This window comes from Chenopodium album, chromosome 2, assembly GCF_948465745.1.
Source record: "Chenopodium album chromosome 2, dcCheAlbu1.1, whole genome shotgun sequence".
NCBI lineage: Eukaryota > Viridiplantae > Streptophyta > Magnoliopsida > Caryophyllales > Amaranthaceae > Chenopodium > Chenopodium album.
Window position 1 is genome coordinate 23178817 of NC_137835.1, and position 16885 is coordinate 23195701.

At 33.6% G+C, this 16885-nt stretch overlaps 1 protein-coding gene across 1 annotated transcript; it reads right to left on the minus strand.

Moving 5' to 3' along the window:
- Positions 1-1789: 1789 nt before the first annotated feature.
- On the minus strand, positions 1790-14704 carry LOC145584483 (replication factor C subunit 3-like). Its single transcript, XM_081641320.1, has 11 exons — positions 14490-14704; positions 14262-14372; positions 14004-14036; positions 10962-11130; positions 8652-8833; positions 8107-8243; positions 7896-7994; positions 7605-7674; positions 7444-7518; positions 5753-5798; positions 1790-2232 (listed from the first exon to the last, which is right to left on the minus strand). Exons 1-11 carry the CDS (start codon positions 14571-14573, stop codon positions 2174-2176), a joined length of 1065 nt encoding a protein of 354 aa, XP_081497446.1. The 5' UTR covers positions 14574-14704; the 3' UTR covers positions 1790-2173.
- Positions 14705-16885: the final 2181 nt, after the last annotated feature.

Genomic DNA, 16885 nt, shown 5'->3' on the forward strand with positions numbered 1-16885 from the left:
TTATCAATCTGTGTTACATAATGACTTATTTTAACATATATACTCTCAACCTAATTGTTTATTGATGTAAAACTTATGTGTTGTTATAGGATTGTGTCATTCTAGTTTTAAAGCACACCCACTAAACCAAGGACCCTCCAAAGTCCAAAACTTCAGACTTGATTGTGCGCGCTAAAACTTGATCGGCCATCATAAGCCCCAACTGACCCTCTTTTCCACTCGTCACTAATAGTCTAATAGGCAAGAGTCCCCCCCCCCCCCCCCCCTCATTACTCGCTAGTGTGCTTTTACTAGAAAGCTCCTTTTAGCACTTGGCAAGAATCCTTGTCATCAATATACGAGAGTGTGCCGCACAGATCCAATGTTAAAACACTCGTACATTGACAATTGCTCAAACTTTTATTTTTTTTTATTTTTTATTTTTGAAAAAAAAAAACCTTTATTTTAATATTGTAACCTTTATATTAATATAATGACCTTTATTTTTAAATAGCAACATTTAAACATAGTGATTCTAATAGCTTAATAAATGTCATCATCATCACAAAGAACAATTACAGTAATCAACTTATGATACTTTGTATGTTGCCTTTTTTTAGCGGGCTAGATGAGGAATCGAAACCCCATCACTAGTGGGGATGGGGGGATGGAGGGATGGAGGGACTAACCATCCCTCCAACTCCTTTTTTCTCCTCTCTATGTTGTCTTTGACATTATCCAACATGACAAATCATAATCAACAACCCAGTTTATTAATACACCTCTAATATTAACATTATCCAAGTTTATAATTTCTTCCTTACTCCCGGAGTACCGTGAGCAAGGTACTCCGGGTACAAAACGACGACGCTTTCAGCTCTTCTTCTAGTGTCCCCTCCTTCTTCCTGATTTGCTCCCTTTTCTTCTTGATATGCTTTGTTTCCCTTTATTTTCTTTCAATTGTAATGATTTTTATCCTCTTTTTTCCAATTGCAAATTTTTTGTTCAGATTTTTCTCTCAATCCAATCAATCACTCTTTTTCCTCTTTTCATCAATTATACTCCTAAATTGAAGATGATTTTGCGAAATTTACTGTGTATCTACGCCGATGATGTTCGATTTGTATCAGCTTGGCTTCATCCCAAACCATGACAAGTTGTACGATCCTTGTTGAGTAAGGTTTCGGGGCAAGCTAAGCAGAACCCTTGCCAAAGCTCCCCGGTGACGACGGTGGCAACCAGCTTGCTAGGGTGGGCGGCTCGATTTTGCGCAATTGCAAATTTGATGATTCTTTGTAAAAAGTAACATATAGTGTAATCTAAATAACAAAACGTCAATTAAAAATTACATGTGTTTTAACAGTTAATTTGCAAGTTATATAAATAACATGTTTCTTTTTATAAAATAACATAATGTTTTATAAGAATTGGAATAATATTCCAAGTTATAAAAATAACATCCTTCTTTTTATAAAATAACATTTATTCATTCTAAAATAATGTAATCAAAAATATTTATCAGTTCTAAAATAATATGTTCAATAACAATAAATATCATGTTAAGTAACTTGAATAATATGCTTCTATTTTATATTATTTCGTTTTGTTAACTTGTTATTTCACAAATTATACGTGCGCTTTTATTTTTATTTTTTTTTAAAGTTGGGTTTCCAGCTACTTATTAGATTGGGCCTGGAGTACAATACTAGGTACTCCAAGAATACCTAATACTAATTGCCAAATTACTATATCAACTCAAAATCACTGATACATTAGAATTGGCAAACTTTCCATGTGTTAAGCAAATAGATGAAAATTTGCTAAAGGCTCCCAATCTTTTATGTTTCATTTCATCCATCTACAGAACAATTGTCAATACATGCTACAAATATACACCTGAAAATTCACCCTCTTTAACCACAAAAAAAGCCAAAAACACAAGCTACAACGCCGAAAAACTTTAGCAATCGCAGTTTGTTGCATTTGGCAGCACACTAGTTCTATTGCCTTTTTCAACAGAGGTGCCTAGTAAACTGAACGGAAGAAAGAAAAAGAAAAGGTGACAGTGATCATGAAAGGTAATTTGCAAGTTGGCAACTAAGAGAGGGCAATTTTAGTTCAAAGGGAGGGGCATCCAAGATAAACCAGAAAACCAGCTCAAGCTACTCGTCAAAAAAGAAAACCAGCTCAAGCATCAGCCAAAAGTTGCAATAAGGAAACCCTTGTAAATGCTCATAAACTTGGCTACAAACGCTGCACATTTTTCAAGGGAAATATCAGTTAGAGACTGCAATTACAAAATATCAAGTTGTATATGCACAACATAACTTTCACATTCAGATTCACTGTAATGAATCTTATTTATTGAGAAGATTTCAAGCCTTGTCACATAAGTTCTTATAACATACATGACTTCCATGAAAGTTTATAGCAAAGCCTTGTTTGGTTCGCATCTGGTGTCAGTAATGAGTATAAAATTGACATTTTCAGGTATGCAATCATTCATACCCAGACATGATACCTTGTATCATTGATTGGTTCAGTTTGGGGCAATCGTAAGAAGAAAAAAATGCCAAATTTGCAAACCTTGCAGTCACAAACTCACAAATGACAGTCACAGTGCTGCAGAAAAGGTATCTTTAAAATTAGGCATCATAATTCAGGCCCATTGCATTGTGCAAAAACATTTCAGACAATCTCCACTTCATTTTAATACGAAGTACTATGTCTTTTTGAAATTATGCCAGAAAGTATATTTTTCACCATTTTATAACTCTAAAAGAAATTTGAGATTCTAAGCATTTGTGTTATCTATCTTATAGCATGAGTCTACTTTTTCTTTCATGACGATTCGATAGTTCATGAAACACAACAGCAGCAACAGATATGTCAGTTTAAAATACATTTGTGGAGCAGATATTCACACAATAAGTAAAAATTCTTAACAAAGTGGAAATCACGTGACAGAACAGCCTTTGTTTAAATCTATCTACACACCCCGTTCAGTCTCAGTAATTCCCTTCCCCACTCCTCTCCTTCAACTCAGTCTTCTGTATCCATATGGAGCATTGTCTTCCAGGTCCTCAACATCTCAGTCACCCTTTCACCTCCTCTTCTCCACGTCAACTACTCCATCTCAGATCACAACAACCATCTCTATATCAACCTCCAGTCATCTCCTTAGTCCTAACATTATCCACTTTCCTCCTCAGTCCTTTTTAAAGCGTACAGAGCATCAATTTGCCAGAGGCACCAGATCTACAGAACCTTGGCAATTAAGTTGACCATTGAGTAAAATCCTATGTCTGCTAAGTGCCTGTGCGGGTGTCTATTTGGGGAATTTGGTGAGTGGAGGATGTAATAGAAGCATGACGATAATGAGATTCATAGGGGGCTGAAGCTTCCATGGAAGGTGACGGTGGTTCAGTCTCGAAGCTAGGCAGAGGATCATATATTTATATGTCCATCAAGGAGGTTGAGTGCTCGTATATTGGTAATTAGGGAGGAGGCAGCAGAGCACTTGAAATTGAAACAATAGTGTTTTTCTTTCTTTTTTTTTTTTTTTTTTTTTTATAAAGTTAGCTTATAATTGCTGGAATGTGTAATCAGAAACAGGAAGGGAGTACACTTACATCCAGCCAAGATCCACCAAGGGGTGTTCACTGACAGACAACCGTACTGTTCAGAAGCAGCAAAACCGCTATCATAACCTTCTAAATATTTCTTAAAACAAGATCAAAGTGCTGACAAATTATTACACATTACAATCCAAGTTCCAATTACAAACTGATAGCAACATTACAATCCAGGTTACTTTCTTCAATAAAAAAAAAATCTAATATATAATTTAAGAGTTTTTTTTTTTCCAACTTTCATTCACAGCACTCCAAATTCTCATCCTTGCAAATCTAGCCCTCCTATTTTTTGATTTTTTTTTTTTTTTTTGAAAAAAAAAAACCAATAACCACCATTGTTACTCATAACTACCCATATCACTCAATTAAAATCTAGCCCTCTATTTAAAAAATAAAAAAAATAAAAAAAAAAAAAAAAAAAAAAAAAACAATAACCACCTTTTAATAACTATCACTTCTATTTTTTTTACTCTAGTTTGTTCAAAACTACAGACAGGGTAATTCATTACAATCCCCAATTTGTCATGATTTCCCTCACTAAATCCCAAATTTGCAACTTTATATCATCAATTAAAACAAAAACAGACTGGATACTTCAACCCAACATATAAATATCCCAAAGAAAAGAGAGGAAAAAAGAAAAAGAAAAAAAAAAAAAAAAAAAAAAAAAAAAAAAAAAAAAAAAAAAACAAGAAAAAGAAAAACTCTAACATTGAAATGATGGAATCCAATATCACTTAAGCTTATTTTTCTCTAAAATAACAAAACCAAGATACAGTTGCTGAAATAATTAGATCTGAGGGAGAAGAGAAAAAATTGATAAAGTCAAAACCCCTTTCTTCCTCCAGGCTATGGCAGAGAAGTGAGCATAAGCAGGGAGGGAGGGGAGGGATTCAACTGTGGTAGACTAAAAAATAAGTTAATTTTTAACAGTTAATAGTTAACAGAAAATAGTAACAGTAAACTAACAAAATCATTTAGTTGATTGTAATTTGCACACGTTAAAAACTAATAGTTCGGTTAATTTACTGGTAAAATGTAACAAATACAATTTCTTCTGCAAACCCTTTAGGTCTTATATGTTTAAATAACATGCCTCTACTTGACATACAACCAAACATCCCCTAAAAGTTATTCCCTCCATCCCAAATCGGTTCGAACATATATTACTCCATCACTCCCTGTAATTTAGGATTTAAGTAAATAAGTTGCAGTAGGGTTATCTATTGTTATAATAATTAGATTAGAAGTCTATAGAAAAGCAGATGTAATGGGAGTTAGTGGGGTGTTCGTAAGGGTAAGTTAATGAAGAGTTGGTGTGAAAAAAGTAGTAGTTCTACAAGAAATGTATGATATAATAGATAATTGGTAGGATCATACCATAAAAACCAAACAGATGAAAATGGCAAAAGTGTTCAGACTATTCTTACTCTTGTTAAATTACAGAATTCAAAATTTATCCTTACTGTAAAACTGTTAAATGCATGCATAACAAAGACTTGAAGAGTTAGGTTATGTTCTTACCTTATTTTCATTCATTTAAGGTCTAACAAGTTCAAATAAGATTCGACAACGGCTAATACGTTTAGATCAAATAAATAAAGGCTAATAAGTTCATACAAGATCTAATAATATACCCAAAAAAATAAAGAAGAAAAGATAAGATAGGGGGAAGGAGTAATTAAGTTCAGATTAATATAAATACATGAAATTCAGGTAAATAGCACAGTATAAACTATTACTCCCTCCGTTTTTTTTTTTTTTTTTTATAGGCTAGAGATGAGATAACGTAGAGTGTTGGTGGTTTGATAAAATAAGATGTTAGTGGGATAGATAAGATTATTATTTTATTGAAAAGTAAAGTAGTGTGAGAGGGATTGGGGACCATTGGAGGAGTGATAAATGATAAAGTAAAAAAGAGTGGGTAAAGATATATTATTAAATTGTAATATATTTCCAAAAATGAAACTCTAGCTTTAAAAATAAAACGGACGTAAATAGTAACTCTAGCTTATAAAAAAAATGGAGGGAGTACTTAATTGCAACATAGTTGGCACATGCAATAAAGTAAGAGGAGATATAAAAAATTATACGTAGGAAATAGGATCAAATATGATAGTTCTATTTACACATCATACCTTCGAGATGGAATATGGCTTTCTGCCCAAGACGCATCCGATGTTCCTGTAGAAAATGAAAAGCTTACCTCAGAAATATTACAAAAGGAAGACGGACTCTCACCTCACAAAGAAATATTGCCACATATGAAATATCAATGGCTGTCATTGTTCTTTTTAGGTTTTTGTTTATTGGATGATATAACATGAGGGCTTTTAATGCCTGAAAGTAAACAGGGTTAGAGCAGACTTTAAATCATAAAAAGACTTTGACCCTCAAAGCATCCAGAGTACTCAGAGTTTAACACCAATCTTTGCAAGTAGGGAAGCTTACATCGTTACATACAATAGCTCTAGTAACATTTCAAGGTATGTGGACTACAAACCTAGGTTCTTGTCAAAAGTGGAGAGGAATACAGAAACAGGATAAATCATAGAAGAAAAAAAAATTGCAGTCATTAGAGATAAAATGCGAACTTCTTGGCTTTTGAGAGATCAAATCACTATACACATTTAATCAATGAGATACCAGCCAATGCTACAATGTAATCTGATACAGCACGACTTCCCATCAAAAAGTTTATCTACTTCGGGAATAAAATTTCAATACACATGATTCAGGTTCCATCAGCTTTATAAAGATACAGCACATACATTCCAAATACACAATCCAAATGCCACCTCAACAATGTGCAACATCATCAAACGAGAGTTCAACATAAGCATAAGAATTGGAAAGGAAGTCAGCAATATACCCGACACACACATGTAACATTAGGTTGCATGAATAAAATATTCATTAGGAACCAGAGAATGCGCTTCCTCAGTAAAAATTTTGTTTCATGCTGATTTATGGCTTTTGGATTTTAGCAGCATGTATGGCCATTTCATCTATGCTTGTTTTACTTCAGATAAGATAAAATATTATCAGGAATGACTGAAGGAATATAGCAAGAGGACAAGATGCTCTCAGTCTCCTCACAGACTCACATTAGACACCAAACAAAGAAAAACCTAAACAGCACCAATCTAGAAAACCCTTCTCAAAATTATTCCCCTGATTAACTAGACTTTATAAATTCTAATTCTCCATTGAAATTATATTTCCTGGAGTAACCTAAGGATACAGGTCTTGACTTCAACTCAGATCCAGGTTCTACAAAGATTTTGTGAGCAACTATCAGCATCATTCCTGCCAAGAGACACACGGTCAAAGCTGATCCCCTAGAGATGCCAAAATTTGACCTTTGTGAGACTGTACACTGTTCACAGTAGACATTATTTCCACTGAGCACACCTGATTTTGATCACTACCAATCCTACATCTGGCATATAGATAGAACCTCAACCTACTTTACCCTCATTGATCATTAGACATCTAGCAATCCACAACTTGTGTTACAATCTAAATTTCATCAAGGAAAAGGAGGAGGAGGAGGAGGAGGAGGTGAGCTACCTTATTTCCCTATCATGGGAATGACTCTGCAAGTGAAGATTCTAAACATTGCTAGTTTAGAATGCCATAGTAGGAGTGCCATGTAAAGTGGTCTATGTATACAGTTGAGGGAAACAAAAAAAAAAAAAAAAAAAAAGATGCTACTCTCTTCTCTCCAGACGTCTTTCCAAAATTAATTGAAATAACAGAAAAATAGCTATAGCACACAATTAAAGGAAAAGACACAAATCAGCATAGGAAACCTTAAAAGACTTACATAATAGGCAGCCCAATGGCAAACTTCATGCTTCAGTTCTGCATCTAGTTTCTTCAATAACTCAGAAAGAAGCCTCTGAAATTTATTAAAAGGGAAAAATATAAGTCGTGGTCAAGGAGTGGAAGGGTGATAACAGTGATAAATTCTCAGCCACCACCTACCTTTAGTATAATTTCTGGGGGTATACAATTAACTAGTAGCTCATAGAACTTCCCTCGAACCTGGAAGAGACTGAAAAAGAGAAATTTATAGAATTATAATTCATGCAACATAATATGTTATTACATTGCATTTTACACCAAACTCCTATCCTTCAAAGTTTACAATATTATGAAGCCCAACTCAAGAAGGTCACACAATTTGGCACATAATTTTTTTTAAGGAACCAAAGACTGTGCTCATATGTAATCTCAACAACACTAAAACACTTGAAAGAATTTGCAGTTAATAACCTTTTAGGGCTCTGCTCCTTCATGATATCAGATGCTATCTCAGAGACGTATTCCTCCCAGTCCATAGGGGGAATCGCCTGGCTATTTGTAAAGGGATACCTATGAAAATATTAAAGGTAATTAATAGGTGAAACAAAATTATATGATAGAGAACTGATTTATTTACCAATGTAATTTGCAACATTATACCACAAGTATATCAGTACTTAACTGTTTGACACGGCAAGCCTCAAACAGTAATATTGCTCTTCTTAGACTGCGATTGGATTTTGCAGCCACTCGAGCAGCAAATCCAGGCGGGAGCTCCAGGCTTTCTTTCTTCCCAATAAATTCCAGTACCTTGACAATCTACACAGATATATATCCAAATTCTTAGGTGTTAAATCACATGCAATATTTCACATATGAACATTTGAAAATTTTCGTTTGATTATATTATGTACTCTGTAAAACAGTAAATAATCACTTGAAATAAACCTGAGAGTAAAATGAAAATTATTAGTTACGACGTATCATGAAGGGACAGCAACACGACGATAAATATCAAAACAGTAAAAGCACCCCCCCCCCCTTCTCTCTCTCTCTCCAAACACACACAAACACAAGTATTCTAGGTAGTGACCTGGTTATATATTTGAAGTAAACAGTTATTGTTGCTGCCTTGCTGGGCAAAAGTTATTTTCAATTTTTCACATGTTCACTGATGGAAAAGGAAAAGGATAAAGAAGTATAAAATAAAGCAAAACAAAATGCTACCTCTTCATTCATGGGAGCATTAATTCGCACATTGAGACAACGAGATCGAACTGCTTCAGTAACTTTTGAAGAGCTGTTGCAGCACAGAATAAGCCGACATGATGAACTATACTTCTCCATAGTTCTTCGTAATGAGTGCTGGGCTTCTTTTGAAAGTTTATCAACTTCATTAAGTACCAACACTACAATTTAAGAAAATGTGTTACAAAATCAGGAAGCGGTCTAAAATCCAAAAAAACTTCAAGGAGGATCCATATTAAGGTGCTAATTCGTCTTTGTTTTGCTTTCATAACCAATGAAGACATACTACTTCTGCGAGTCTGTGACGATATCAAACAAGACTAGAGTGCAAACTTACAAAGACAATCAGAATGCTAACCGATGAAACAAAAGCAATGAACAAATTTCCTCATTTTTGTGTTGAGGAAGAGGATAGAATTCAAGGGTATAGTATGTAATGGTTTTAGGAAGTATCCATAAATCAACTAAAAGCCTAAATATATTTTAAACCATTTCCCAAAGAGGAAATCAAAATTTTGCAAAGGATAAAATGAGATATTAATGAACCACTTGTAGTTAGTTAGTTACCCCTGATCTATAATGAATTCACACATGCAACACTATGTGTCACAATGTTTTATTACATTTTGATGAGTCTACCTTTCACATCATTTAGGGCATGTTCCCAGTTACTGAACTGAGCTAAACTGAATAAAGCTGAAATGAATATTTTACGAGAGAAGAAAATTAAGAGCTAAACTAAACTGGTTGGAGCTGAACTGAAATTAAGCTGAGGCCCTTAGACCTATCTATACTACATATTTATAGTGTATTTATTTTTTTTACAATACCAAGTTCCAATCCCTACATGTTAACTAATATTACCCCACATCATACTTTGCATCAAACTACTCGCATTGGAATTTGCTTTATAGCTTCTTCTCATAATCCTAAAGTAGGGTGATGGCAAACCTCTAACCTTAGATTACTATATTCCCAAATCCATCTGCCAACCTCCATTTCTTTTTTACTTGCAACACTCCTCATTTTACGTTTGTCAATGCATTATTTTTATCATTCGTATATTTAATTATCAACAAGTAAAAAGTACATATGAACTTGAGCACTATATCCTAATTTTCAAGTTCTAGAAAAAGCTTTGCCAAGGATGAAGAGCAATTAGGCAACAATAGCCCGGTCATCCTTTCCTTCTCCTCCCTCCCTTGTAATTCATCTCTATCAATATCTCACTCCTTACCGTTACTTTACATTATATTTAGCCAACCTTTATAAATAATGAGCTTTTAAATGAAACCATGAAGCCAGAAGAGCTGTAATAGTTGAATAGGAGTACATAGGATACAGAAAAATTTTAATTTTTAGAAAAATAATTTACATACTTAAATATTTATACTACCTCCGTTTATTATGAGCAACTTTGGAATTTTTTTATCTTACAAATAATACTCCAAATTTGCACATAATAATTAACGGAGATAATGTAAAGAATGAAAGCTTGTATTTAGACAAATTTGTAAATTACTAACTATACTAATGTAAGGAAAAATAAAATTATGTGCAAAAATTATAAGGAAAAAATATACATTTGAGTAAAGAGTAGAATAGAATTTTAATGACTCTACCATTATTATAAGAGAATACAAAGTTCGTAAGACACAATAAAGTTAATACTTCCTCCGTTTTTCTCTAGATGCAACACACCCTTTAGCACAGTAATTGAGAAAGGTGGGGTTTACATGATATAATAAACTTTAAAATAGGATGAGTGGTTGTTAGGAGTATAATTTAGTGGGCCATGTGCTTTAAAAAAGGGAAATAATGTAATTTAGTGAGTCATGTGCTTTATAGTGTGTTTTTCCCTAAAGTAACTTTCTTTTTATAGTGTGTTGCAAGTATGGTGACATTTCATTTTTAGGGAAGTGTTGCAAGTAAAAGAAAACGGAGGAAGAATTTGTTACTAAAAATTAAGTTATGAAATCAATTGCCAAATAAATTTATAAGTGAATCCTTTATTTATGAAACTTCAATAGTAAATAGGTAAAGTGGCCAGTAGGAATATTACAGCCAAAAAAAAAAAAAAAAAAAAAAAAAAAAACACCACGGACCTATGGTCACTCACTCAAAAACAGAGAAACATTCCATACTATAATATTGTCCTTCTCTTTGCCGGGCATAGTAGCACAAAATACCTCTTTTTCTATCAGAATATATAAGGCAGCTATAAGTGAATGGTGGAAACATGCATCTGGGCATAAAATCAAGAGAGAGAACAGTAAGAAAGCTTCTAACCTTTGAATCCACGCTTTCCTTTAGTATCAATAGGTCTATTTCTAGCCATCTCCTTAATAATCTCTTGAACAATATATCTATCTTGAAACCCAGCATCACTTGGGTTTAACTCCACATGATGAGTGCTAGATAGAGTAGTAAGTTCAATTTCAATTGTTCTAGTCCCAGCCTACACCATATAAAAAGAAGAGTTAAAGATAAAATCTAAATAGTCGTGATCTCATGAAAACAATCATCTCAATTCTGGCTATTGATTATCTAGCCCAAAGTGCAAGAAAAAAATTAAGATATACATACAGGCCAATGATAGGTATGTTTCTACCATCCACTTAAAGCTGCTTATATATTTCTGATAGAAAAATAGATTAGATCATCAAAATGGGTGTGGATCAATAAACTCTGGTGTTAATTATAATTATCATTAACAACTTTACTTTAATTACTTAAAGACAGTATTGCTCAGGTAGTACCTCTCAAAAGACAACTCCCAAAGGGCAGCTTTTAAATTTAGCTAAACAAACTCAGAGCACAGATATTATAACTATAATTCTATTAAAAGCAAAATTGGAGAGAATCAACTGGATAGTAATTAATCAAAAATTTGATGTTTCCTTAATTATGAAATTAAAACAGAAAGTACATTGCAAGACCAACTTATTAATCAAAATAACTAGTACAAGGCGAAAGCTTATTTAGAGACCTGCTACTCCTCAAAGATATGACAGTTAATTTAACTTTAAAAGCAATGGTTCTGCCAGCAAACAAAGTCCTACTTCTCAAATTGGTTTATAAAGATCAAAATCTCCTAAATCATAGATTAACTCTCATAATTTTAGAATCTTTCGAAATTATACACCAAAAAATAAAAAAATAAAATAAAATCCATATGGATTAGCCCATCCATCTACCCATCTCTATCTACATGCCAATTTTAAGAGAAAAGGTAAAAAGAAATATGGGTGGTAGAGTGTGGGACCCAACTCAAAGAGAAAAAGTAGAAAAAAAGACTTTCAAAAAGGAAATAGGCAAGTAACTTAAGACATGTCCCAAAGGAAAATAGAAGTAAAACTCTTATTGCACAGAATTGGCTAATAATGGCAATGAATTTATGATGTAAGGAAAATAAAATATAATGTAATCAGTCTACTCCCACTCCCCACAGATCTCACATGCCAAAATTCTTTGCCAAGGGGGGACGGTATCCTGCGCAGAGGATCCCAACTTCCCAAGCCTGGCTAGGATGCCTCATTCCTATTTACTTATTAATAAAAAAGAGCGCCAATCATCAAGCCATGAGGCTTTCCCAGGCGATGTTAAGTTGGCTGAACACATACCAAGAGAAGTAAAACTATCCGTTCCTTCAAAAGGTAAGAGCTAAATTCCAGTCGTTTTAAAATGCAAATTACAATACATTGAAATCAATAACATACACATTATTCATTCAGGTACTACAATGTTTACTATAAGAATGAGCCATGAAACATAATATCAAAGCTTTAATCCCAATAATTTGATCAGCTAAATGCACCAAATTAGTCATCAATTAAGATCCTTCCCCTCCATTCCCTTTTATAAAGTGTTATATGCTCCTATAAGCCAAATGTTTTCACATGATTCCTAACTCCTCCATTCAAGTGAAGAGATTTGGCTTATAGGAGTATATAACACTACTTTCTAATTTCCATTATGATGCATATAACACTACTTTATATGCACCATCTTAGGTGCATAAAACACTACTTTCTAACTTCTTCACTACTTTCTTATTTCCTTTCTAGTGCGTATAACAATACTTTCTAACTTCTTTACTGCTTCCAAGATCCTTGTGCACCCTACTTTCTAATTTCCTTTCTGGTGCATTTTTTTATCTCCATCTTACAAGCCCAAACCAAGAAAATCAATTGTCCCTTATTTAATCTTGATGTGCGCAACTCCCAGCTTCTCTCTAAATGTCTTCATTCATAGTTATATATCCCTAGAGGAGTTCCCACAGATTCATTTCACTATCCACATCTATACCACTCCAATCTATCGAATATTCGAACATGATTCTTTCTATATGCCCAACATTTCAACCCAAATCACATTGGTCTAATTGCCAATTTGCCATAATTCAAGACACATAAAACATACTTAATTAGACGGTTAGACCTACTCTAGTTATTGTGTGAGCAGACCTAGGGTTAAGAAAGATGGCTATAACTATAATACATGCTTGAAGCTCTGAATAGTACTATAGTTGATGGATTTAACAACAATGAACAGATGAAGCAGCGACAAAAAAGTCTATAACAACTTTAACAGTATGATTATACAGACAATGCTAAGAAATAACTTTCTGCGGAGCGATGAGATCAAAACCCTTAACACAAAAACCTTGATTTCATGAACATGACACCCCACAACTATGAACTACTAATTCAAATGAAAGTCTGCTATATGAGCCTAATCAGCCAATGCCTCCTACACTACCCACTAATATAATCCGAAAATTCAATAAACTAAAATATCCATGTGTTATTCCCTTACAATAAAAAGGAAAACCAAAATTGGGATGGGCAAAATAATTTGGTCCCTAATTCTCTTCCCTATCCTTTCATGACAATGTCTGTCCATCCTATTCAAATTATCAAACTAAAACCATATACTCCGTAATTATGGCCAAAGACTATACATAGATCAGCAATATGTCAACCATTGAACTAAACTTAGAAAAAAAATGGCTATAATGATACGACTCAATGATAGTAGTCGGTATTTTTCTTAAATAATTATTTACATGTACTTTAGCAATAGCTTTTTTTTTTTTTTGGGGGGGGGGGGGGGGGGGGGGGGCGTTTAGAGAGCCACAAGGGCCGGGAATGAGAATCGATCCTAGGATCACCTTGATCTGGAAGGGGAGCTCTAACTACTTGAGCTATCCCTCACTCTCTATACATTAGCAATAGTACTTGTCATACTAAAGCAATAGTATCACAAAACTAACAACACATACATCACTTACTTTTAAGTAATAAATAAGTGAAACTTAGAGAAACTTACATCAACTTTCCATCCCTTGTTCTCCACCCTAACCTGGAAAAATAACACAAGAAATTCCTCAAATTAAACCCAAAATCTACAGTAGTAAGCTAGCAATTCATTAACTCCAAATATCAAAAAGCATAACCATACAAAAGAAAAAAAATTCACAAAAATACTTAACACATACTTTGACAATTCTAGCCGAGTGCAAGTAACACAGATAAAAATAAATTAACTACTATGAAATTGTTATAAATAGATGCACCATAAAAATACCTTTTCAGCACTAGGTCCAAACATCTCCCTAAGAAGGGCCATGATTAGGGTTTTCTTGCCAGAACCAGGAGGTCCATAAAACAGCAAATGTGGACAATCTTGCTCAGTTACCTGACAAATTAGCAAATTAAAACGACAAAATAACAAATTTAAGAGATTTAATAGCAATTAATAGGCTAAATTATACAACAAAAATAAAGAAGTTGGAGTTGCAGAAGCAAAAAATACCAATTTTTTTAGATTTTGGGCAGTTTGTTCGTGAATTAAAACCTTGTCTAGGTTTTTGGGTCGGTATTTATCCACCCACAACATCGTGAAGCGATGAACAAGAAGAAGATGAACGGCTTGAACGAAAGGAGAGAGAGAAATAGCAGAGGTGAATGGCGGGAAATAAGAAAGTGGCGAGTATGCCAGTAGACCAGGGCACCAATTAAGTACTCCCTCCGTTTATTAATTTTGCAACAATAGACTTTTTGAACTGTATACATCACTCTTGTTTGACCGTATAATATTATTTATACAGGAAGCAAAATATAGTCATATCTTGTTGGATTCGTCTTATAAAATACTTTCACGATATCAACTTTTTATAATATTTACTCTTACACAATTATAGATATTTAGCATATAAAATGTGCTTTGAAATGCGTAATTTCATCCTTATTGCAATATTAATAGAAGAAGGAAGTACTACATAGTACCTCCGTTTTTTTTAAGTTGACACGTTTTGATTTAAGCACTATTCATATACCTCCATTTGACCGTGTTTTGTGCTTTATACTTAATAATAATAAAAAATAGTCACGTGGGATCTTGTTAGATTCGTCGCGTTATATACTTTCAAAATATCAACTTTTCATAATTTCTGTTTATCAGTAATTAAATATATTAATGATTGAATAAGTGTATTGGCAAACGTAACTAAAGAAACGTGTCTACTAAAAAGAAGCGGAGGAAGTATTTACTAGCATAGTTCTGTTATAAATTAAACTACTAATTTCGTTCCCTAGAAAAATAACAAATACTACCTCCGTTAACAGTTACTTGCAACATATACTCAAAAAGGGTGCTACCTATTATATGCAATAAAATTATTTCTTTCCTAATGTAGTAACTTTTTTCTAATAAAATGATCAAAATACCCTCATTTAAAAATTATTAACCCATGATATTACACATAATTGCAAATAATTATAACTCTAATCTAATGTAATTATCTAAACTTTTTCCCAAAAAATATCATATTCATCCATCTCCCCACCATCACTCTCCTCCATTTTCATCTCTTTCCTCCATCATCTTCTTCCTTCTTCATCTATCATCTCCTTCTTCATTTCTCATCCATCATTTTTACTTTAAATTATCTTCCTCATCTCTCATTTGGTTTGGTTGTGGGTGGTTGTTGGTGGTTTATGGGTGTGGTTTGTAAGCGGGCTCAGTAGATCTTGAATTTTTCTATGGGTGTTGGTGGTTCGTGGGTGGTTATTTTGTAGGTGTTGGTGGTTCATGGGTAGCTATTTCGTGGTTGTTGTTGTTTTTCTGATGGTTATTTCGTGAGTGGTTGTGGTTTTTGGGTTTCAGATTTGGTGGGTTTTGGGTGGTTTTCGTGGTTCAAAGGTGGATATTGGTGGTTAGTGGGTGGTTTCGGTGATTTGTGGGTGGTTGTAGACACCTAAATGTGTCTCCCCAAAACCAAACCCAGTGATGAATATCTTTCACGTCATTTGATCATCGAACAAAGTGAAAGTGTGAAAAGTCTACTGATGTGGTTGTTTTTATTAAAAATATAACTCTTACTTTTTTGAAAATATTTCTTCTTACACTCTATTTATGAAAATAGCTAGCCCAATTTAATTGGTCCAAAATAATAGTGTAGTTGGATTAGGCTCGAAAAGAGCTTTCCAACAATATATTATAAGCCCAATTCCGATGAATAACGAGGAAGTTATGGCTTAAATTAAATTTGGGCTCAAAATGAATTATCTGGCCCAATGATCTAGAGGAGGGCCTATTAATTATTATTCCTAAAGTTATTAGGATTGATTTTAATGTTCTAGAATAATCTAGAATGTTCTTTTAAATTCTAATGAGATTAGGATTGATAATTATATTTTAAAAGTTTTATTTGGAATAAAATAAGTGTTTTATCACAAAATCTGATTTTATTTGATAAACACGGAATTTGCTGCTTAATCATATTAAGAAGAGGATTCCGTACAAAGCGCGTTTTTATCTTTTAATTAGCACCAAACGACAGAGTTTGTCGCCTGGTGCTAATGTATGTTGCCTGGCGCTAATTTTATCGCGTGGCGACAGATGCCAGTTTTATTCCGTATAGAACTTGAAGTAGTTTCTATCGTTTTCGGACTATTTTTCTGTAAATAGGGGTCGTATCTCCTCGTTTTTATTCAATCATCATTCACGATCATCATATCTCTCTATTTTCTCTCTAAAAGCTAGAAGCTTTATTCTCTCTCTCTCTCTCTCTCTATTCTTTTTCTAAACCATCCCTCTAAAAAAATTCCACATACATTAGTTCTAGACACACCTAACCAAGTTCGAAGTTGCCTTCGCCCTAGACGTGAAAGGTTTATAAATTCTGAGGGTTTGGTCCCAAATCTCTA

Bases quoted from the DNA above. Each gene is read 5' to 3' on its own strand.
- LOC145584483 (XM_081641320.1), bottom strand. From the start codon at position 14,573: ATGTTGTGGGTGGATAAATACCGACCCAAAAACCTAGACAAGGTTTTA. The intron at 11,131-14,003 runs GTAAGTTTCTCT...TATATGGTGTAG, and splicing joins ACAAGGGATGGAAAGTTGAT to GCTGGGACTAGAACAATTGA. The intron at 5,799-7,443 runs GTAAGTCTTTTA...CATTTTCTACAG, and splicing joins GCCATTGGGCTGCCTATTAT to GAACATCGGATGCGTCTTGG.